The sequence below is a fragment of the Sceloporus undulatus genome, chromosome 2 (assembly GCF_019175285.1).
Source record: "Sceloporus undulatus isolate JIND9_A2432 ecotype Alabama chromosome 2, SceUnd_v1.1, whole genome shotgun sequence".
Classification (NCBI taxonomy): Eukaryota; Metazoa; Chordata; class Lepidosauria; order Squamata; family Phrynosomatidae; genus Sceloporus; species Sceloporus undulatus.
Window position 1 is genome coordinate 243,600,062 of NC_056523.1, and position 25,213 is coordinate 243,625,274.

Genomic DNA, 25,213 nt, shown 5'->3' on the forward strand with positions numbered 1-25,213 from the left:
GGTGACCCTATCACAGGGGTTTCTTGGCAGGTTTCTTCAGAAGGGGCTTGCCATTGCCATCATCTGATGCTGAGGAAGTGTGACTTGCCCAAAATCACCCAGTGGGCATTCAGTGATTAGTCAGTTTTATTTTGTTCAAAATGGTCCAACACAGGCAAATAGTGCCTTAATCTGAAACATTTAATTGATATTTTAAGTTAACATTTTGAGATACTGAAAATATAATGGCTTGGGATGGAGATTTATATCATGTTAGGTGCTGTTTTCCTAAGGTCTGGAAGTTTTTATAGGGTATGTAGACAATTTTTGAGATGACAGGTAAAAACCTGCTTAATTTTACAGTTGGTGTAAATCAGGGGTGGGGAACTGTGGAAGGCTAGGAGGCTGTATTAACCCCCTCAAAACCAAGGAGGGCCATGCTTCTCTACTGCATCTGCTCCTGCTCTTATAAAACAAAACAAAATGTTTGCCCCCAACCCACGTGTTATGGGAGCATTTTCAGCATGATTTGGGGCATTCCATGGCCATTTTAGACCCAGAAGAAGTCTTTTTGAGAACAACAAATGAGCAGAGGTCATTTCCTATATACTTTCTGGAGCGTTACAGACCGCCACTGCTGCTTGCTCCGTGAGGAAGCCGCAGCAGCCAAACCGGGCGACTCCCTCGCGGAGCAAAAAAGAAGCTCCAAAATGGAGCTTCTTCCTGCGGCGCGGTTATGACGCCGCGAGGTGCCAATGGCGCACTCGTGACATCATAAGCACTGCGCAACGTGCGGACGCACAGCGTCCACTACGTCAATATGGCGGCGGCCCTGTGGAACGGCCGCCACCATATTATACATATTGACTACGTACTAGGGTTAGGGGGGTGCGGAAGCACCGCCCCTTCCTAACCCTAATACGTAGTCAATGTGTATTTTATGGCAGTTTGTAACCCGCCCCTGTTTCCAAAAAGCAACTCCTAGGCCTAAATTGGTTGAGGGAGGAGCGAAATGTGTTGGAAATTTCCAATGCATTCCTCACCTCTAGTGGACATTTTGGGGCATTTTGGCACAAAACATTTGTTTACAGGTTGCAAAAATTGTTGTTGACTCCTGGGGGACTCACTGCACCTCCAAATGGTAGTCGGAATGCCCTCTCCTCTCCCTAGAATGCATTTGGGTACATTTGGAGGCATTCTGAAGGATTTCTTTTCCATTTTTCTTTACCCCTGTGGGCTGCACTTTGTACATCCCTCCCTTACATCACTCATAAAATGATGTTAATAAGGGAACAGAAAGGTTAATGTGGTTGCAGCAGCTGTTGTTCTTGTCTATTGTTAGAAACCACAGTCTGTGTCTAACATAAAGGAATGACTTTACTTCTCAACAGTGAGAGTCGTTTGGCAATGGAACCAACTGCCTAGAGAGGTGGTAAGGTCTTTTTTTCTGCCATCTTCAAAAAGAGGCTGGCTGGCTACTTACTGGGGTTGTTTTAGCCAGGGTTCCTGCCCTGAGTATGCGATTGAAGCGGATATATGCCCCTTCCAACTCTATCATTCTGTGATTCCATGACTTATATTTTAAAGACCTTTGGATAAATGTATAGATTTAGTTCATCAGATAAATGAAATCAAAACTATTTCAGATATGGAAGCTTTTAGTGACTTTGGGAAACAAGTTTATGGTCTTCTGAGAATAATATTTTTGAAACCCCCGCCCCCACACACATAAACATGTAGATTTTGCTAAATGTATAAAACATAAGGATTGGGATCCTCTTTCATGAGGTCTACCTGCATCATGTACAGTTGTCCCTCCATATTTGCTAGGGTTAGGGGAACAAGACCCCTGTGAATGTGGAAAAACCGCAAATAACAAAAACACTGTTTTTACCTGAGAGGACACCTCTCTAGGAATCTCTAGGTCCTCCAGTGCAACTCTGTGGTCATTGTCCAGCATACACTGACCATAGAATGGCACTGGAGTAGCTACAAATGATCTTTCAGTGCAACTTTTAGTTAAAGTTGACCACAGAATTGCACTGGAGGACCTAGACAGTCCTAGAGAGAACATATTAATGAAATCCGTGAATAATCAAATCTGCAAATATCAAAGCCACAAAGTATTTTTATTGTGTCTCCCAATGTAGGCAGTGTGGTCCTCCCTAGCATGAGAATGGAAGGTGCTGAGCAGTGATACATTTAGCTATTTTTCTCTAACTGGATGTGCTGCAACATGTAGCTGCAGAGACCTCCAAGGGTTCTTGTGAGATCCACACACATTATGTACTTACATGACATCTAGATGCAAAAAAGCCACTGAACATGTCCCCAGCCATCTCACTGCTTGTCTCAGAAAACATGGAAGTATCCATGCTGGTGGGGTGAGGAACTGCAATGATTACATGGGGATATTTTGGAGGGGGGGTGGAGTGTGAATTTGGTTGTTGTGTAATTAGAACAGAATTACACACATTGGCCATAAAAGTGAGTTATGAGCTATACATCTAATCTATATCATTGTAACTCACAGGATGACAGCTGATGTGTTTAAGATGAATACCACTGTAAAAGTTTAAATGTGGTATTATGGTATTAGCATCAGATGGAACAAAAGTTTTTTTTCACATTCACGTAACACTTCTTCTTGGTGCATGTATTATAGGGTTTGGCTCAGCTGTCGGCTGCTGCTGCTACTGCTGAAAGGATGTTTCATTCTTTCCATTCTCCAGCTGCCAGAAAAAATATTGTCCTTCTCTCTGATGAAGAAAGCTGTTTGCTTCTCACTAATGCTTGGCAGAAACTTAAGTACATGGGCTTAATAAGTGTATATGTGCTTCTAACTGTAACTAGGGAAAAGAGAGAAACACTTACCTCTTAACTGAATCTAACTGAAGAACTGGTTGAAAAATATATAGACGCCTAGTTCTAACTCCCACCCCCTATCATAATGGATAAATTAAAGCACTGGATGCAATTAAGAAGAATTTAACTATGCTTTAGTGTCACTGAAACCAATGCATCTTACATTGGATCTAGAAAAGTGTTCATTGCTTTCATAAGTACCTTATTCAGCATGAAGGGAGACCCATATGCACTATATATTGGTAATTGGAACTGAACACATCTGGCAACCAAAACCAGGGTCACCCCTATCATTTGACTGTGTGCAACAACTGCTTCAGATGACAGGTGCTGAGGATTGCTCCTCTTGAACCCACATCTGTTCCCCTTCTGTTGGAAGAGCTGTACATATTACACAGCCTGTTCTGGACCTCTAAATTAGCCTTCTGCCTGAAATGTGGTGATGAACACTATTCTGTGACCTGTAGTAAATAAACGTTCAAGTGCCAGTTGGCTTTTTGTGTATGGAATGAGGAATGAATTCCATCTTGGCCTTCACCCTAGGCACCAAAATTGCTAGGCAGAATCTGTGATTACCATGGAAGTTTCTCCAGTGTCTGTGATCACATAAATGGCTGTGACTTATCTCTGCGTAGTTGGAGGTTCACACAAACACTTACCTAGATGGCCACAAGCATAGCTGCAAGGGCAAGTGGGCAGATGCTTGTGTATGAGCAAAACTGAACTGGACATATTCCTCTTGATTTCAAACCTGCTTCCTGGAACAGATCTCCACTCTTCCTTTCTCTTGCTCCCCTTTTAACCTGCTAACTGCAGCATTTTTAGCTTAACAGAATACATCTTCCTTGGTCAGGCTCAGAGAAAACTGGAGCATGCCTTTGGTTAGGATTCCAGCTGTTTACATCAGGAGCTTGCAGCCATTCTAAGTTTCCCCAAATGATTTGTATTTGTATTTTAAATAGCCAATAAAATGTTAAAAACAGTAACAGCATTTTTCTATTCACATGGCTCATAGGGTGTGGTTTTATTATGTATTTTGATGGAAGAAAATTAAGACAATGACACAATGCTGATAAAATACATTCTACATGATAAAACAAATGCTGGATTTAAAAAATATTGGAGATCAATGTTTTAAATAAATGTGTTTTATAAGTATAGTGTTGTGTGTATCTTTGTTTTTTAAAAAAATAGCAGCTGTTGGGCTGATAGTTTTTCAAATTTATGTTCATAAGCAAACAGACTTGGAGGATTAGAATCAAATGGAGACATATCCATGGATGTTTATATGTTTGGGCCAAAGGCATTAAAGTGCTTAGTAGTTACTATGTCTTAGCAATGTAAGTAAAGTGCATCACTTATTGAGATCTATTCACCATACAGTCTTTTTATGTATGAATAACTGTGTCATTTGACCATTCGCCATGTGGTCTTTGGTAATTAGGAAGGCAGATGCTTGGGGGCCTTCTCCCATAATCTTGAATCACTAAGGGTTTTTCTAGACAAGGCTTTTACTGTGCAGTTCCCTTATTCTTTCATAGATTTTTATGACAGATCCCAGATTATCACATTTTACATCTGTAACCCTTTCATGTTTCCTCACCACTTTTGTCATTTTTCTTTCCACAGAAAATCTGTTAAGGAGGGAAAGACAGGGTATCTGGTATCTTTATATATCTTTTGATTGGCTGTGATAGGTGCTATCCATCTGACTTTTATTTTACATGGTTATTTTGGATCAATGATGTTGCCTTGAATTTTGCTTTCTTGTGCATCAAATAACAGGATATGACTGCTGTGATGCATCTGTGCCATCTGAGTCCATGTACATAACGTTGTGATTTAAGCAGACCAGTTGAAGAAATATGCCTGTTCACCCACAGCTATTTTTACTTCCTTTAATTTACCTCACAGGATTGTTGTGAGACAACAACAGCTAGGGAGATCTATAAATGCTGTGGTGAGATCCTTGGAGGATATAATGGAATATAAAAAAGTAAAACAAATGCAATATTAGAACTAATTTTGTCATTATAGTCTTAGTATCTGTGACTTGATATACAACATGGTTTACAGGAAAACATCAAAATGATTTTAGTCATACAAATTACATTTTATATCTCATTTACCTGGTAAACAGATTACTGTACTGTGAAAAATGGATTCTTAGGATATAATCACACATAGCTTTTAAACCACTATTAAAGAAATAGTGCCTTTGGCAATAATTATTGCACAATGTCATCTCTACCTTGAAGCTGCTGTGGAGATTATCAGATTGAAGTGAAGCCCGGCCTTATCCTGCCTGTGACAGTAATCATGTGAAAGACTTTCACTCTTGATGCGCTGATCCTGTCATAAACTTGTCAATAAAGTGGAATTGCATTAATGGGTTCTTTCATTAAGGCAAAATGAAGGACAAGGATGGGACAATTCTACTTCACTGATGGGACAATGACAGGATCAGCGCAATGTCATATTAAAATCTTTCATGCAACTGCTGTAATTTGCACTTCTTGAACAGGACAATGTCCAGATCAGCTCTACATTGTCTGAAAGTCCTTCCTGTGATTGCTCAGGGGGGGACAGGACAAGGATGGGAAAAGGATGGGACAAGAATGTCCTGTCCCCTTGTGTCTCTGAAGTGCAGTTAAGGCATCCCTTTTCATTGACGGGAAAACCTGTCAATAACCCCCCCCCCCCCATTGTGGTGCACTTTTATTAGTCCTCAGATGCAAAATGTCACTTCCATGGCAGTTCTGATAGTGTCTCCTCTTCTCTCCTTGTCCCCTTTCTTGCCGCAGGCTGATTTCCTTAATTTTTTTCTATTATTTTTTTCTTTTCTTTTAACTTAAATCACATTAACATGACTTTGGAACTGTGTTAAAAATAAAATTTAAAAAATCATTCAAGGTAGGGCATAGGGCAGGGAGGTGGGGCTAAGGAAGAGTGTGGAAAACAGCACGACAGCAGAGACATCACATTATTGTGGAGACATGTAATAATGGCTGCTCTCAAACTGTTATGTTTCTGTTTCATTAACTAATGCCATTGCAGTGAAAAGGGGGCTTGTGTGATAGTGTCCTTAGTCTCCCATCCAGGCACTCTGAAGAGTCTGAAACTTGCCTTGTTTTAAAGATGAAAGTAATGTGTGTTGTTGCCATTTCATATTTAGGCTCCAGCTTAAGGCCAAACTGTGTGTGATGCTAAATGCTAACTGTGTGAATGAATTTTCGAGATGGAAATGATTCCACTTCATGCACAAAGCTGTTGCTAGTCCCCAGTTGGAGGACACGAGTTACTTTAAAATATATCTCTGTTTCATTACTTTTACTAAGAGGTGTATTCTTTTGGCATGTATATGGGTATTAAGTATTCAGTGGATTGTCCTGATAATAACGTGCACATTCAGCTCTTTCTTTAAAATGCAATACAGATGTAGTTGTAGATTACAGTCATACAAAACTATTGTTGTGCTGTTAATTTAGTAGAACTGAGCAAAAATAATGCACAATAATTCTCATTCTCATCTTGTAGATCTCAAGATGTATGTCCTAGTTTTTCAGACAGTGAGTACAGAAATGGAAAGGAAATAGTGCAGCAGTTTATCACTGTATAGAACAAATGCTTCCTTCCCTCGTTTGGTTTAAAAATTAATAAACTTTAATTGAACTGTATGGAAGCCAAGTTAACCTGCATTCACTGTGGTTCATGGGACAGATGGCATAGCCTGGTTCTAATTAAACATGCTATTGTGGCATTGTTATTTAAATAGGATAAAACCTTAGATGATATTTCAAACAAATGGGATTATATGAGATGGTGTGTGTGAGTGTGCATGCGAGGCTATTTATACTGAACTATGCATTTAAATCACATATTGGAATGAGTGGACTGCCATATGTTTTTGAACTGCAACTCCCATCAGCTCTAGCCAGCACAGCCAATAGCGAGGGGTAACGGTTGCACTTCAGCAATATCTGCTTCCTGTGTCTGATTTACACATGTTTCCTGTGTCTGATTCAAATAGTTAATTTGGTTACTTGAGGTTTCCATTTAGACAGTCTATGATGCTGTTGCCAGTACACCAGAACTCTAGAATGCCAGGGTTTACTTCTACAGTCTTGTATGGCTGAAATAAAAATAGGATTAATTCTAACCTGCAATTGCAGGATGAGTATTGAAGCTTATACTAGTTTGATAATCATAGGTTGTTCTTGGATGAAAACGGGGATACTGTAGTTTGGAAGCATCATTTTGTTTTAAACTGAATGTTATACTTTTTTTGTAAACACTAAGTAGTCAGAAACTTGCCATTTTTCTTTTTCTGCCTGTGGGTGGCTCCCTGTCTAAGTCTCTAGTCTGAATGTCCTTATATATCCCAAATTCAAATATCCTCTAATCTAAATTCCATTCATTTCCATTTTATACTACTACTTTATATAACCAAGTTGAGGGTAATTAAGGTCACAAGACAATTTGGAAATGTATTTTTTAAAATCTGTGGGATTAAAGACTGATTCAGATGTTACAGTCCTTCATGTGAAGAACTATGAGAAATGTTTTCATGCAGTGATGTTCCACCTGATGAGAAGAAGATAAGATTTGTATTTGTTAAAAGGCCTAAGTATGCTGATAAGTTCAAAACCACATTCTCAGTTTCCATTCAGGAACACATTTTAAAAAGTTTAGACGGGAAGCTTTCAATACGATGTCTTGTAAACCCGATTCCCTGTTGTGCTGTGTATTAGAATATTATCTATTGGTTATTTGATTCTGTAGTTGATTCTGGCACTCTTTAAAAGTAACAAGACTAGTTGGCAACTGTCCTGAATGAGTCTTCTGCCAGTGAAAAACAAAAATATGTTGTATAGGATGTATGTTCTTCCCTGTGACCCATTGCCATAATTGTATTGGAAAGAGAACACAGTGTATGAAGTAACTCTTGTAGATGTATGACTTATTTATCAGGCGGCGTGACTCTTGGCTCCTTTTTGTCTTGGTCCTCTCTGGAGGTACTTACACAGTGTGAGTTTAGGTGTGTTTACTGTGAAAGAATTTGCAATAAACTCAGTAGGACTCACCAGTCATAAACAGTAAAAAATATAGTGAATACATTTGTAAACTCTCATGTAGTATATATGTAAAACATTCAGGAAAGAACACTAATTGTATATGTTTCTCAGTCTTGCCTGTAGATTTCAGTGTACTTGGGAAATGACTGTACTGCCATACTGAGTGATACACACCTACACCTTAAGATGAATAAAAGTATCTGTGTGTCTTTTGCAATGGATCCAGATGCTTTGAATCTCTGACCACTGACTGTGCCAGGTGGGGATAATGGGAATGTCATTGAAATTGTTTTGGAGAGAACTGTATTGATGTGAGTTCAAAATTATATACATCACATAGTTTTCCAGGTAGTAATGCAAATTTTTTGTGTTTTCCAGGTCATTACATTTCTGTGGGTACTTCACAGGGTACGAATGGTGACACAGCTGTATTGCTCAGTCCTGAACTCTCTACAGAAGACTGGAGCTGTATTAGACTCATATACCAAATTGCCACATCTTCAGAGTTGGCAGTAGATCCTACTGCTTTAAATGTGTACCTCAGGGTGGAAGGGGAAAGTTTTGATCATTTACTTTGGACAACTACAGAACCCTCAGAGAGCTGGCTCATTGCTAGCCTAGATCTAAGAAATAATACCGACAAATACAAGGTAAGCATAACTTTGGAACAAAGCACTGCATTTAGTTACATGGGTGTATTTCTGTATTAGTTCATTTTGTTTCTTGCCTTTCCTCCACTGTTTAAATATAACACATGAACTAAGGCCAAATATTAATTGCTTCATTTAGACACACAAGAAGCTGATAATTTTTGAAGAGCTCATAAAGAACTGTTTGCAAGTCCATGTGTGCTTTGGTTTTGTGTTTAGGTCTGTGTCCATCTACTTTTCTGTGAAAACATAGTGAACAATAGTGAACACTAGGGACAACTGTAGCTTTATTCAGGCATTTGTGAATGGGCATTAAACACGTGTGGTGTAGAAGTTAGCATGGCATTGCCAAGTTGTGTCTCAGCATCTGCACGTTCCTTACAATACATTTAGAGAGATCTCATGCATACTGCTGTACATGTGGGGTCTCGCTTCAGATGTGTTAATTAATGTGTCTAGGTGAGGAAAGAGCCTGTTATCTGCCTCTGGCATTCATTGAATCCATATAAATGTTTGAAAAGAGCTATAGTAATCAATGTGTTGTATCTCCAGGTTTTCTAAGCAACATTTGTCAGGAAGTTGCAATATCCATCAAGGAGATTAGATTGGAAATGGAGATCTTTCCCAGCATGATATTTATAAACATCATTTTATATATAACACATGTGCGTGTGCATATTTGACTTCATTCTGTTCCATGCTCAAGATTTTGAAATAACAGATTTTTCACAATTTCTTCCTTTCTTTTACTGGGACCAAATTTTAAAATATTGTAAGCAACACTTTGTGGTATATTAGTGGCACATCACATATCCTATATCAATGTGTGCAAAATTTGTGAAACCGAGTAGAGGACTATATAGTGGACTTGCACCCCCTTCCTCATGTCCACATATGTCCACAGATACTGAACACATACTCTATTTGATATCTCTACAACCTGGAGATATTCAGCAAAGCCCCTTGTGTACTTCTTTTTCAAGAAAATACTTAATTGAGGGCAATCTTATTGGTGTAAGGCAGAACTGAGAGCCATTAAAACTTACATTTGTTTAATTTCAACAAATGCTGTGAAAAATTCTAGGACCTAACATTTTTCTGTTTTTGGTTTATTTTGTAGATTGTATTAGAAGGTGTATTGGGAAGAGACATTTTTGCCAGCATAGCAGTTTTTGAAGTTAAAATTACTACTGGCTACTGCATAGGTAGGTTGCTTTTTATAATAATTGCCAATGAATTTGTGTTTAATTGAGAAACTACCTTTAAAAGGAAAAGTACAGATCAGTACAGTATAATATTAATTAACATCTTAACAGGTGTTCTAGTAGTTTATTATAATATAGATGCATAAACTGGTTTATATTAAAGAAATACTATTTTTAAAACCCACAACAAAGCCAGAGACATTCTAACAAATATTTTATTAATTTTAACCTGAGCAAGTAAGGTGTTTATGCATATACATTTTAGGTACTTTTTATTTTATATTATATCAACCTTAACAATCCAACAACAAGACAGCTTATACATGCACATAACAAAGTAATAATGGTCTGCTGTCCAGGTGTATAGCTTTCCCTCATTAGGGAGAGGCCAATGAGATGGCATGAGGCAGGCCCAGGAGGTCTGCCCTAGTTTGCTTTCTGCTGGAGTGAGATCAGGACCCTGGACCAGGCACAAGGTAGCTCAGTCAGCCGATGTCAGGAACAAGTGATCCAGGATAAGGACTGCAAGCAGCAATCCTGCAGCTGCAAAGGAGAAAGAACAGGTTATCTCATAACCAGTTTGTTGCAACTGCTAGCTCTTTTTAGTTTGGCCAGGATAATCAAGACTAGCATTCTGCCTTCTTATTGCTGAAACATGTTGGGTAAAGAGCATTGCCCTTTGGTACAGACATTGGCTCTTTTTAGGTGGCTGGATTTCAGGTTGTGGGGGCTTGGTCTGGAGAAACTTCTCTTGATCCTCAGAAATATCAGTTCTCAGAAGTACCATTCCTTAGAGCCAATAAGCAAAGGTGCACACTCAGGTCTTGGCTTTATCTACAGATACTTTTATATATATAGTCCTTTGAGGAAACTATGACCTGGTACAGACAGGCCTATGGGGCGCCCTCATCACGTGCTAGGGGTTGGCTGAGGGCGCTCCGCCCACACGTGCCTCAACCCTAGCACGTGACGAGGGCGTCAAAATGACGCCGCCCTGTATAGATGGGCACCATCATCGTTACGTAAGTGCCACGTGGAATCCACACGACGCTGCACGGTACTTACGTAACGAGTGCGCCACTACCGCGGCAGAAAAAGAACCTGCTTTCTGTGGGTTCTTTTTCCGCTGGCGGGAAACTGCACGGTTTGCCTGCTGCGCTTTCCCCCTGGTGAAAAACTAGGCGCCGGCAGACCGCCCTTTTGGGGTGATCTGTACCGGGCCTATATTAGCTTACTAAAAAAAAAAGCAGATTTATAGTACAGTTCTATACATGGTTCAGAATTGCCATTCAATTCAGTTGACTGCAGTCCTATACTTAATTATCTGGGAACAAGCTCCATTGAACTCCGCTGTCCTTACTTCTGAATAGATATGTATAGGATTGAACTTCCTGCAAATTTGTGCAGAAAAGTAAAGACAACCGTTGATGCGAATGTACAAAAATCCGCAGCAATGTACATAATACACTTACATGTAGACTAGCCCTGGATAGTTTCAGCAACAGCAGACCAACTGCCAACATATAAGTAATTCCTACTGATTCAGTGGATCTGTCTAGTTGAGATTAACAATAGGATTCAGGCCTTAGAGCTATGTACTTATACAAAAGGCTCACCTGTTCAGTGTCACTATCCTTTTATTTTATACTGAATATCTACTGATAGTTTAGTTGACAATTTAAAAGGTGAGCAAATGGGTAATGATGATAACAGGCCGGAGGAAGGTATGGTTATAGGTTTGTTATCTTTCTGAATAAAGTATAAATATTCAATATTAATATTTAATTTTTAAAAGAATCAATACGCTGAATTGATTTTAGCCAATACATTAGTTCTTTAGTGTGCTGTGATATTTATGTAACATGCTCTCAGAGCATCAGTTAACTCTTTGTAAATTTCAGAATGTAATTTTGAAGAGAACCATCTGTGTGGTTACATGAACCGATGGAACCCCAATGTAAACTGGTTTGTGGGTGGAGGCAACATTGGAAATTCCCAATCCATCCTTCCAAGAGATCACACTCTTAAAGATGAATTAGGTAAGTGAAAGAGATTACTCAGAAAGAAGTGCTGTATTAAATGATAAAAATATTCCATTAAAAAGTGTTTTCATTCATTGTTTCACCTGTTGGAGGGATTTTGTTTTGATATGTCACACTCCTATACAAGAGTGCCATTAATGATTTTTTAAAAATTACATAATGCAGAGATCAGAGAATATATTTGAAAGAGGAAAAGATGAGAGGGGAAAACTGCAAACTGAATTCATTAGTGGCATTTTTTGTCCAGTATAAAGGGAGCATCTCTTTCTCTCTCTGAAAATGCAAATATCCAGGCATTGTTCCAAGAATAATTTCTCCAGAATTTTGTCAGCTGTTCACTAATGAACATGAATAAAATTAAATTCACATTAGCTTAATTCTTGATCAGGATGATAATTCTATTATTTCAATAGGTATGTATGTTCTCAGAAAATGTTAAACGTACTCTATTATTTTAGAAATAGTGTGAAAACACATCCATTTATTTCATTGGAGGCATTTTCTTTTTGTGTGTGCAATGCTGGCAGATATCCACTGAACCTCCATGAAGTGTGTCGTGCTTTTAGGAGCTGTGGGAATATATTCATAAGAGGTTGTATATCCCAAAAGAAACACAGCTCTTGATTTTCAGTGAGATCTAGATACAGATCCCTCTGCATATACATTTCTTCATTCTGATAATTAAAGTGGGCATGTGCATATTAAACATTTTAAAAACAAACAAACAAATAGTAGCTACATATTGGGAGAAATAATGCCTATCAAGTTTACAACAGAAGGCACTAGACTGGAGGAGATTAATCCTTTCTTGCTCTCTGTAATTCAGGTGAAAATCATCCCTCAAAAGTCCTTTGTGCAGAAAGGAAATGGGTTTGGGGAGAAATAGTTCAAACCAATGGTAAACAACAATATCTGCTTCTGAATTCCATTCTGCTATATTACCGGGCACCTTTTATTATTGTTTAAGCCTAACAATTTTATTTTTTGGCATCAGTTTAGGGAAAGTGTTTGAGTAATCCTGTTGATCTCAGTGGAAGTGACTTGGGTATATTCTTTCTTTCTTTCTTTCTGTATCATACAAACCCCTATTAATCTAGTCCAATTGCCAATTTCTTAACATTCAGACGTTAAACCCATTGGCTGGCCTGGCCCTGGCAAATATGTCAACCTGTTATATTTTGCAGAGCTAATAAAATTTAAAAAGTAATGACTTTGTAGGAGCCAGACTTCTCATGGTTGGGGTTAAGACATTCACAAATGCCTTCTCTCCTCAGTGCCAGCTCCCATACTGTTGTGGGGAATCTCTTGACCCTCTAAAATAGATTGTGGTTGAGAGGAGTGGAGAGAGCAGCAGAGTACATGGATGGAAATAGCCTCTTCCCTTCCTCCCAACAGAAGCTATGATTGGATTGGGATCCCTGCCACAAATGGAGCCCTTCTGTTCGTGGAAAAGCATCAGCCATGAGTCTTTTGTATAAAGCATGAAATAAATCAAAATAAATAACAAAATGAGGCAACTCTTAGCTTCTTTAATTAGAAAGAGAAACATGTTAAAATGAACCATTTCTGAAGCAATTTAACAGATGTAGAATTTCCCTCCATATGGAGGAGGAAGGAAAACGAAATCTTCTCTCTTGAATTTGCTTTCTTCTTCCAAGGACTAAAAACAAATAGAAGGTATCTTTTTTTCTTCAAAAGGGATGCATCTACTAAACAAAGATCAGATTAGTGTTTGAACTGAGCTCATGTAAACAATGTAAAACTCCAGTCTCTGGTATTTTATTGAGCACGGAAATATTCTGATGTATTACAGAAGTGAATCTCACAAAATTGTGACTTTTCTCCTGCAAAAGACTGTATTGTTGGTGAGGTTTGTGCCCTCAGTATTCTCTTGCAAACCAGAGATGAGATGGGTTCTTAAATTTTGAATTAGAGGGCTCTTTGCAGATGTTAAAACCACAAACTGTTATATTTATGCACTGGAAAGACTGAGTGCAGATGCATCTGGCTCTAAAACCAAAGCAGATGTCAAATCCAGAGGATATTATTGCTCATTCAACTGCTCATTTTCATGTGTTGTTTTTTTTTTCTGATGAAAAAGCCAGCTTCACACTTCTAACTGGAAAACTGTTTTGACCTGATATAATCTGATTTTAGGATTCTTCTATTTGTTTTGTTTTATTTAAAAACAACTGCAGCTCTGAAAACAGATGTAACATGATTACATTTTGTAGATCATAGTGGTGTGTGTGTGTAGGTACCTTCAAGTCATTTGTCAATTTATGGCAACCCCATGAATTTTATAGGATAATGAACATAAATATAGAACACCTATAAGAATCAGGTCCACTTCCCTGTATGACACAACTGTATAAATTTGACTTGAGATCATGTAATGGGTGCATCTCTTAAAAGTATACCTTGCCAAGAGAAACATTTTAGGCATGTGTCAAGAAATTTGGAGGAAACTGGTCATTTTGCTTCCATGTACTACAATTTCACCCCTGTTACAAGATGGCTATTAAGAAGCATATATAGTAAGAATGGTGAGTTAAACGGCATATTATTTGGTACTGAGACCAGATTTGAGAAGCGCTCTTTTTTTTAAAAGTGAAAACAAAGTTTTAATCTATAATGCCACAAAGAAGCTTGGTGAAATCTCTGAATCCTGACTAGGTTTCAGTACAATTTCATAGGGAGGGAGGAGCTTTAGTCTCTAGCTTTTAGTTTTCATGATGAGAAAAGGGAGAAGAAATAATACAAAATAAGCAAATATATGAATTTCTGAATTTACATAATTTATATGTACATAATTTATATAAATTCTCATTCAGTTTCTCTGACTATACAGCTGGCCCTTTGTGGGGATCTGTTCCAGACCCCTCTCTCTCCCCGTGGATAAGAAAAAATGAGGGACCTCAAGTCTGGTTGTCCACAATGGCAGCACAATGTGCGCATGGCTGCTGGCATGGCTGCGAGCATGTGCCGCTTTCAAGAATAATGGTGCGCGCGCACACACACACACACACACAAATGTTGTTGTTAATTGCCCTTCTTTCACCCTCAATTCATGGTGAGTCTGTGAAATAGACATCCCCAAGACCCCCTGTCCTCTACTGCTGTACTCAGTTACTGTAGATTCAGGCCCATGACCTCCCTGATTGAGTCTATACATCTGACATTTGTTCTTCCTCTCTTTCTGCTGCCTTGCACTTTTCTTAACATCATTGCCTTTTCTAATGAGTTATGCCATCTCATGATGTGGACAAAATAACACAGCTCAAAAGAGTTGATATTCTTTCTGTAGGCTTTCTTCACTGTCCAGCTCTCACATCCATACATTGTGATGAAGAATACAATGGCTTGCATGATTCTTTGCACTTTAGGATCTTGTCTAGTCTAAATACACACATACACTTAGAATTGTTCCAAATTCACATCAGAAATTTCAAACCCTTTTTTTTGGACCTATCATACACAAGAGCTAGTAATTACTCTTCTCTAGAGAGTTTTTGAACAGGTTTGCTCTCTATAATTTAACCTCTGTTTTACTAATTGCTAGCACTAAAAAAAGAGAAAGATTCCCAGAACAAATCATGGTCAACATGAAATCTGTGCTGGAACTGCAGACAGAAAGAAGATTTTCCAGGGCCATAAAAGAGGCATCAACTGTCAAGCCAAGTTTTTTCTCAAAACCAAGGTAGAAGTGGCCAATAACTAAAGTTAACAGTTTGAAAAACACCAGCCAGTTACTGCTGCCGGTATTGTAAAATACCCCTCCCTAGCAACACACAAACCAACACTAAAATGTTTAGTTATGAAAGGTCTTTTCTGCTTTAGTATTTTGAGCCACACTTTTTTATGTGCACTGATTTGACCAATTTTCTGTTTCTTTCTCTCCTTCCCTATCTATGCTTTTATATTTTCACTGGTTTTCTTTTTAAAAGATACTTTAAATATACATATAGATAGCTTTAGTACCTACTGGGCTTTGGTACTTACTAGGTTGGACTGGCTCAAGATTAGAGGGTTTAAAATAGAAATTCTAAACAGGACCTTTCCTGCTTACACCCCAATCCATCAAAATCAAAGCGTATAAAGCAGCCTTCTCTATAATTTGGCATTGTAAATCTGCCAGTGTTCATACTGGGATTCTAATCTTAGCTGTATTGATTTGGCTGGATTTAATGGAAATGGGTCTGAGCACCTACATTTAGGATCAGTGGCTGCTTCATTTTACTCCAGCTAGATAATATATTTAGGTTCCAAAGCTATAACAGTTTACTTGGGACTTTACTTGGAATTCAGTGGTACTTGCTTCTAAGTAGATAGGAGCAGGAAGACATGGTTAATAACCTACTATTGTACCCTTAAATGGCATCTTGAATCTGCCCAAACCTTATTCTAAATTAGCATGAGATTCAAGGTGAGGCTGGATCTGTTATCAGGAAAGTTTTGTGTAGGCTTATCCAAATCATTTTCCAGATATTGCATTATTTGCATTAATTATGAGTGCATTATTTGTTTATTTTAAACATTTCTGTTATTGCCTTTCATCAGATTAGACTTCAGGGTGATGTAGCACACATATAAAGAAAAAAAATCATTAAAATCCTAATGTAGTAAAACATCCAATAGTGCCTTTTCATATTTGGTTGTGTATTTCTCTATCCATTGCCAGTATTCTTTCCCTGCCACTCTTGCTGCAGCCCCTTGTGGTTTTCCCAGCCCTCAGAACTTATTTTTAAAGGATGCACAGAAGGCTAAAGGGTGGAGAGGGTCATCAATGTTGGTAGTAGTAGGATCCAGTGGGTTAATCCTACCCAGCACTTTTAGTAGCCGTGATAAAAGAATTAAAGGCAGGTTAAGAGATTATGTGGATTAAAATGCATGGGTAAATTAAACCTTCTTAACCTGGAATTTATGAAAGGATCTTGTAGCACAATTGAGAATAACTGTGTGAAAGAAGTAGACAGAGGCTCGAAACAGATGGGCCAAAAGTGCCACCTTCAAGCCAATCTGGGGGCGTGGCATTCAGATGATGCATGCCCCCCCCCATTAGATTAAAGTTGTACTTCAGCTGCCTAAGGCAGCCCAAACCCAGCTGCAAAAGGAGTGCAAAAAAGCACTCCTTGCCAATGGTCTGTTGAGGACCACTGTGGTGGTTGACCTTGGAACTGTGGCATATTATTGCTGCACTCCCGTGCCTCTCAGGGTGTGGTCGCAGCTGGAGAGGCCAAAGACTGCTCCAAGCCACATGGAGTGAACTAGTGTCAAGAAAGGTTCTTCATAGTCTACATAGCCTATGAAAGCTTCTGCTACAACCTCGTTCTTTCAGTTAGCCTCAAAGGTGCTATAAGATCCCCTTGCATATTGATATTCCAGATTAACAAGGCCATCCATGTTTTTGAATGGTATTGACAAAGTTTGTAAGGCAGGTGAAAGGTACATCTCTTTAGAACAAAGGAATAGCTATGGTCACAATATTTATTTGTTTATTTAAAATTTTTATGCACATGTTTTCAGGATAAACAAATACTAAAACAAAATATATCAACAATAGTGACATAATGCAATAGAAAGACAAATTATGAGGATGGATGAACCCTTTGAAAACCACATCTCACTGAGGCGGGATACAAACTGCCGCTTTGCGGTGCTCCCCTGCCAGCGCCATTTGCTCCACGCGGGAGCCGCAGCAGCCAAACCGTGCGACTCCCGCGCGGAGCAAAAAAGAAGCTCCATTTCGGAGCTTCTTTCTGCGGCGCCTCTATGACGTCGCGAGGCGCCACAGGTGCATTCGCGACATCATAGGCGCCGCGACATGTCTGGACGCTATGCGTCCAGTACGTAAAGATGGCGGCGCCCATGTGGAAGGGGCGGCGCCATCTTGTACATATTGTATACGTACTAGGGTTAGGGGGTGCGGAAGCACCGCCCCTTCCTAACCCTAGTACGTATACAATACGTACTTTATGGCGGTGTGTATCCCGCCTGAATACCAGAGTGGGAAGGTTAGTGGTGGCATTTGGAGAGACCCGCTAAACTGGATCAATCTGGATTAAATGGAAGATAGTTCTGTCTTGTCTCTCCTTCCCCCTGATCCAGATGGTTCTTGCATAATTAAGGAGTCTATTTCAGCTAAACTATAATCTAGTTTCATCATGCAATGTTGGCAAAGCCAGTGACGGACATATAGGGGGTTCAGAGAACAACTTCTCTGCCAAGTTAGTATATCAGATATTTGCTTCTTTTTCATGATCCACATTTATTATTTGTTAGACACTAAGTTCAAAATGTTTTACACTGAATTAATAAGAGGTAAGAAGAGAGTCAGCATGATGTCATGGTTTGAGTGTTGAATTAGGACTCCAGAAGACCAGGGTTCAAATCCCCACTTGGCCATGGAAACCCAGTGGCTGACCTTGGGCAAGTCACACACCATCAACCTCAGAGGAAGGAAATGGCAAGCGCCCTCTGAATAAAACTTGCCAAGAAAATCCCATGATAGGTTTGCCTTAGTATCATCATAAATTGGAAATGACTTGACGGGACCCAGAAAAAACAAACAAGGAGAGAATGCAGGAGGGAGAGTTTTGATTTATTGTTTTAGCCTTTTCTTCATCTGAGTAAGAAGGTGAGTTTGATAGAAAATCATATTCAAAAAATTAGAGCTTGTAAGAGAAATGAAACAGAAGTCACTTTTTCCAATCTTATTCAAACAGGCATTTAAAAGCTCACAGCTGTATACTTAGCATTCATTGTTTATATATGTTGCGCATCAAATAACTGTCCCACTGCTGTAGAAACCACATCTTCCTGTATTAACAAAATTCTCTTATTTTTAGGCCACTACATGTATGTGGACTCTCTCTATGTCAAACACTTCCAGGAAGTGGCTCAGCTGGTTTCCCCCAGGACAACAACTCCTGTGTCAGGCTGTTTGTCTTTTTACTACCAAGTGCAGCAGGAAAATGGCATCATTTTCACCATCTACATGAGAGATGTAAATGGCTTTTATGAAGAGCTTTGGAAAGCAGACAGCGCCATGAATAATGGCTGGGTTTTAGGAGAAGTTGATTTCAATGCTCCATACCCAATGGAGGTAAGGCCATCTGATTTGTAAGTTTCCATCTCATACACTTTGCCAGTACTAGAGTTTGAAATTCATGTTTCTGTGGCTCTTTTTTCTCTTAGTATAGTGGGACGATATTTAAAATATTTTCTTTTGTCATAGAATTCTGACACCATTAGGATCAAAGCTTGCAATGTAGGTTTTAACTGGATATCAAAACATCATGTGAACACGTGGGAATGTGTTGTGTATGTTACAATGAAATAAACGTGATATAGTAATAACATAGGTATGCATGGGTTTTGTTCCTAGGTTATTTTTGAAGTTGCTTTTAACAGTGCCAAAGGGGGATATATTGCTCTTGATGACATTTCGTTCTCTCCAGTTTTTTGCAGTAATCATACAGGTATGACTTTCTTCCCTTCCTTATTGATTTATTTCTGATCTGTTTTGTGGCGTGAAATTGAATGTGCTGTACTAAACTACATCCTAGTCAATGTCGCTATTTTTTGTATTTAAATAATTAAAAGTTTATTAAATAATGTAAATCAAGGATATCATCAGCAACAAACACTGGTAGTATGGCAACCATGTATAAGGTGTATCAACTACTGTTGAGTACAAACATCGTCCAGGCTCTGGAACTCCCTTTCCATAAAAATTAAACTGACACCCTCCCAATTTTCTTTTCTCAGACGAGCAAAGACTTTTCTTTTTCCATAAGCATTTGATGATTGATTGTACAAAGGCTTGTCTCACCTAAAGAATGTGATGGGTCTTGCTAATTGTTGTATGTATATGTGTGTATATATATATGTGTGTGTGTTTGTGTGTATGAAGGTGCACACTTATGTTTAAGAGTGTGTTTTAATTTATTATTGTTGATTTATTTTTTTATTTTTGTGAATTTTTAACTATGTATCTTTTAATTTGTTGTAAACAACATTGAATCCCAAACTGGAGAAAAACAGGATAGAAATAAATATCATCATCATCATCATCATCCATTCTTTTAGGAGTACTGGTTACTTAAAAACAATTAACCAATATTTTAATAAATAAATAAAGAACAAAAAACTAAAAAAACACACTTTTTTACTAGATATAGCTAGGGACTAATCTTACTTGAAGCCCCATAGAGCTGTTGGTCAGAGTTGACAATACTGAGCTAGATGGATGATTGATTTGACAGCATAAAACTGCTTCAAATGCAGGTTTAAGTGTCTATCTTTTCACTGGATAAATCCCTTAATCGGCTAAAACATCTCTATTCAATAATCTTTTGAATGGCTAGAAAGATCTGCTGAGTTCTCTGAAATATGACAGGCTGTTATTATGAAATCAGATGTGCCTGTGACATTAAAGAAACAAAACTCCGGATGCCATTTATCACAGGGGAGGAAAAAAACCCAGGGGGAGCCAAACAGTACTCTTGGTATCCTTTGCTTAATATATATTAGACAGATCTTCCCTAGAAGAGCATTATTTCTTGGCATACTGATGTCTGTGTTCTTATATGTTAGATTGAAGGCAAGACTAGAATTTTAAAGACACCTTTTACATTTACAGTTCTTGTCTGTAGATCTTTTATACAGGGGGCAGTCCAAAGACAAATATCAACAAAAGTAGGCTTTTGTTGTTGCTGCTGTATGGCATCTCTTGCTTATTTATTTTTGTAGCTCCTTTTCCACACACATTAAACTACTAAAGCAGTCTGATTGTGTTTTACAGAAGTGGTATCAGCTTGGCTTTTGCCACATATCAAAAAGAATGGGCATTACTGTCTGCTATGGGTGCAGTACACCAATTTCACATAGGTTTGGTACTGGACAATATTGTCAACTCTGAACTTCAGTGACTTTCCAGAATTTGAGGCAGGATCCTTTCTTTTTGATATTCCATGGTACTTACCCATCCACCAAATACTAACTAGGCCTATCCCTGCTTAGCTTCAGATAACATTGGATGTGTTCAAGTTGTTATTGCAGTTGTAACAATACCTTGCATGGCCAAGGTGCATCTTATCTTGCAAACATGAATGCTCTGAGGCATGTACAGGCAACAGGCTGTTAGGTGTAATGGGAAGTCTGGATAAATTTCTCATAAGCCTACTCATTCAGTTGATACAAGGTACTGGTGTTGTAAAATGCAAGTGGACATGCATAGAAGTCGGGATGAGGGCTGGATGGGAGGGGTGGGGAGGATGGGTGGGGAGGATGCCTTTTGCCTCTGTGGGTGTCTTCCTATTTTTGATGTGTCTTTCCTGTGTAGTGGTGATATAGTTAACTACTAGTAATGGTCAAATTACAAACAAAACAAAAATAAATAAATGATTCAAGCATATTTATTTTTTTAATGCTCATTTGCTTTGATCTATGTATTTCTGCTAACTATGAAGATCCACCAGTTTTACCTTCTTCTGTTCCTCTGTCTCTTTCTGCTACATTTCAGAAATTTCCTTCAGTCCTACACAGGCGAGTTGCAGTTTTGAGGATGATCTGTGCAATTTTTACCAGGATCATAAGGATGGCCCTGGCTGGAGCAGGGTAAAAGTAAAGCCTAATGCATATAGACCAGGTGACCACACTACTGGCATGGGTAAGCAGAGAAGCCTCTTGTTGAGAGTTAAAAGTGGGATATGCTGATGAACTTTCTCAGTATTTTAGAAGATCTCAGCTAATAACATAAGCTTTGTGGGAAATTGGAACTCACCAAAATTTGCTCCACAGAACATAATTTGACACAAAGATTGCGGGCACTGCAATAGCTCATGAGATAACTTTTATAAGAATCCCAGTTCCATGAGGTCACTGAACCAAAGACAAAATGAGGAAGGAGCCTCGTATTCTTCTTGAGCCTCTCCTGGCCTTACAATGAACAATCATTTCATGCTAAATTCTTCTGTTGATATAAATCATTGAACAGACTGGGTAAATAAGTGCTATTCTGTCCAGAAAGGAAATGTTTTAACACATGAGGCATAAAGAGGGTCTTGCTTTGGGAGCTGGGTAACTTCATGGGCTAATTTCTGTATCAGTAACAGTCAGATACAGTATTGACAAAATGGTGCATGGAAGTGGGAGGCCCAAAAATGATGTAAGCCTCCTGCATGAAATCACAAAATTGATGTACATTTGCTTCAGCTTATAAAACTCAGAACAGCTAGTTTTCTAATTTCTAGTTAAGAAAAGAAAGGTAGAAAGTTAATTCAGAACTAGGCTAGGTCACATTAACAGTAAGCATGGTCAGTGACACAGCAGTAAGTTATAAAATGGGCTCAGCCAAACCTACGTATCTTCAATTATTGCTCTCCTGTATTAAGTCCCAGTCCTGAGAAAAGAGTGGGATACAAATAAATATAATAAATAAATTAATTAAATTAGTTATTTGTTATACATGCACACACACACATTTATATCTCGTCTTTCACACAACGAGCTCAAGGCAATATACCTTGTTACCTCTTTCCACCCTCATAAGGCTGAGACTGGTCCAAATTCACCCATGGCTTAGTGCAGTCTGCATCTTGAAATCTTCCAAGTCCAATGTGTCTGGAGTGTGTCTTTTTTGCTTGACATTACTTTGTTTTTGTTATATGCATACATACTTATTTGTGTATGAAATTACTTTAAGATTGTATAATCTTGTGTCATTTCTTTTTTCTTAATGGGCTAGTCATTAAAACTCTGGTGGAGGGGAGAACCATATTCTATGTCAACTCATGTCATTCCTGTAGTCAGGGAGTGGTGGCTTTGGAGCTGATTCACCTTGCCAGTCAAGCTGCTGCAGCCAGGATGTGGAAAGAGAAGTGTTTTCTTTGTGCTATCAAAATGTGTTAATTTCCAGTGACATCTGGAAATTAGCTAAGTAAAACTGAAAAATATACCGATGGCAGAAAACTTATGTAGGAGATTTTCTTGCTCTTAAAAGCATGGTATTATATAATTTGTAGTGATCATAAATTGCAGAATTGCCAGTGGAAATTTTCTGTCGCACCTAAGTCTGACAAAATGCCTAGAAGTGTTCTAAAATGAAGAGATGCAAACGATTATTAGAAATGTTTTTTAAAACTGTATTGTTTTGCAGGTTACTACTTGATGGCAAACACAAAGTTTACATCGCAGCCTGGGTACATTGGCCGTTTATATAGCCCCACTCTGCCAGGAAATTTACAGTATTGTCTGCGGTTTTATTATGCTTTATATGGCTTTTTCAAAATGAGGGATACCTTGGCTGTTTACATCTTTGAAGAGAACCATGTGGTTCAAGAAAAAATCTGGTCTGTCTTAGAAACTCCCAGAGGAGTCTGGACTCAGGCTGAAATCACATTCAAAAAGCCCATGCCTTGCAAGGTAACAACCAGTGCTTTTTCAGAACCATGCCTGGTTATGTCATGATAACTTGGAGAATTATTATGAGGATGGACATGGGGAATATAAAGGGCATTGTATATTAATCCAGTGGGTGCTTTGGGTTTAGGAACAAATGGATGGGGCAAATGGTAACAGGGTGAAGGTTTATGGGTTTATGACTTTGCTTTTCCTGCCAGAGGACCTGGTGCTTAAAGAAATGATATTTCCCTCCCTTCCGTAAAAGTGATTGAATGATAAACACTGGAGGGGAGAAAAGGGGGACTTAAAAGGTTGCTTTGATTGGGATCAAAGGCTGGGGACTGCAGCCAAGCAGAGGGGGTGGATGATGTGAACTTTTATACTATGATTTTGGAAATGGATCTTTAGTTCTGACAAAAACCTCAGATGGGTAACTTCTGTCTCAATACTGGAAATAAAACTCTTTTGTTTTCTACTACACAAGATGTTTTCTTGGTTACTGGGATCTGAGTTCGCCAAACCTGACATACTTTTGGTCTGGGTGATGGTTGTTTTCACTTTGCCTTTAGTGACTCATTAGAGACTTACTAAAAAGAAGGCATTGTTAGGGATGATGGGAGTTGCAGCTCTTCTCTTGGCTTTCACTCTCACCACCCTGGTCAGCGGAAGAACAACCAGTTTGACCAGTAGCTCTGAGAATTGGCTGAAGATGTCTTCCAATCTTCTCTGCAGTCTGCTGGTTCTTGTTCAGCTCTCAAGACACCAGTCAACACAGTAGTCTTCTTAAATAAAAGATCTACTTTTATTCTACTATATACACTATGCACAAAACAATTCACTACTCACAATACTCACACTACTATACTCCTCAATACCCACACTACTATACTCCTCTATACCCACAAAAAGTATTGCCATACATTATTGCTTATATAGACATTTGTCTCTCTATTCATTATACAGTTGCCACCTCCTGGGCGTGTACATACATTATGATTGACATACTATACTTGGCTCAATCTAGACCTCACATTGCATCATACATTACTGTCCACTCAATGACTCTCAGGTGATATCAATTTGTATCTTTTCACTTTGTCATTGCCTCATATGTCCTTGGCTTTCAGGACCTTCCAATTACATTACTTACAACACCTGTGTGACAATTCAATAACTTTTGCTGTGCCATGTTACTTTCAAATACATTCATATACATATTATATTTCTTGTGACTATACATCCCATGTGGCTTTTTCCTGACAGGCATGAGCCCCCCCCCCTATGAAAACGGATAGCATTCTAAGCAGACCTTGGAAAAATTGCTGTTTTGGACCACACCTTCCATAGTTTCCCAGCCAACATTGTCAGTGGCCATGATATGCTGGAATATTCTGGGACCTGTAGTCCCAAAAAGTATTTTTGCCAAGCTCTGGAAGTAAAGAAGGCAAATTCCCACTTAAACTAAAATGGATATCTGTATCTTCTTGGAAAGAGAAACTCCAGCCATTAGCTATTTGTTAGTTTCACTTCAGTTTGAACTCATTGATTGCTGATGCTTAAAAGAAAGTAAAGAATTCAACTTTGTACTGTTTTTGGCTAACTGAATGACTGGGGAAATGGGGTCATCATTCAGTATTTGTGGAATTATTTGGCTTTGCAAACTCTGTATCAGAACTGGTCTTTCTGGTGTGGCTGTGATATAGTAACTGCAGCTTACATGAAAGAAGGCCAAGAAATGAAAAATACCAAAATCTGCCCATATGAAGTACTGAGCATTAAACTTAGCATTTTTTGGTTGAAGGCCAACTGATGGAAAATGTAGTAGCAGCAAGATGAAGGGTTTGGTCAGCAACAAGAACAGCTGCCAAAGATGGGGGGGAACAATAGCTGGTATATTTGTGTCTCTTAGCTTTTGTGAATGAAAATTAGCAAAGGATATAGCTCAATTTGCATGGCAGAAAAATGTGGGACATCCAGTGTATGGGTCCACT

At 38.6% G+C, this 25,213-nt stretch overlaps 1 protein-coding gene across 2 annotated transcripts in view; it reads left to right on the forward strand.

The window, feature by feature from the left end:
• MAMDC2 (MAM domain containing 2) overlaps nt 1–25,213 on the forward strand; it is a 75,078-nt gene that overhangs the window by 33,823 nt on the left and 16,042 nt on the right. For both annotated transcript variants that reach the window (XM_042451613.1, XM_042451614.1), the window contains exons 3-9: nt 8,298–8,569; nt 9,690–9,774; nt 11,676–11,813; nt 18,665–18,921; nt 19,204–19,297; nt 21,343–21,489; nt 22,978–23,243. In XM_042451613.1, the coding sequence (XP_042307547.1) occupies nt 8,298–8,569; nt 9,690–9,774; nt 11,676–11,813; nt 18,665–18,921; nt 19,204–19,297; nt 21,343–21,489; nt 22,978–23,243 (1,259 nt within the window). The remainder of the gene's footprint in view (nt 1–8,297; nt 8,570–9,689; nt 9,775–11,675; nt 11,814–18,664; nt 18,922–19,203; nt 19,298–21,342; nt 21,490–22,977; nt 23,244–25,213) is intronic.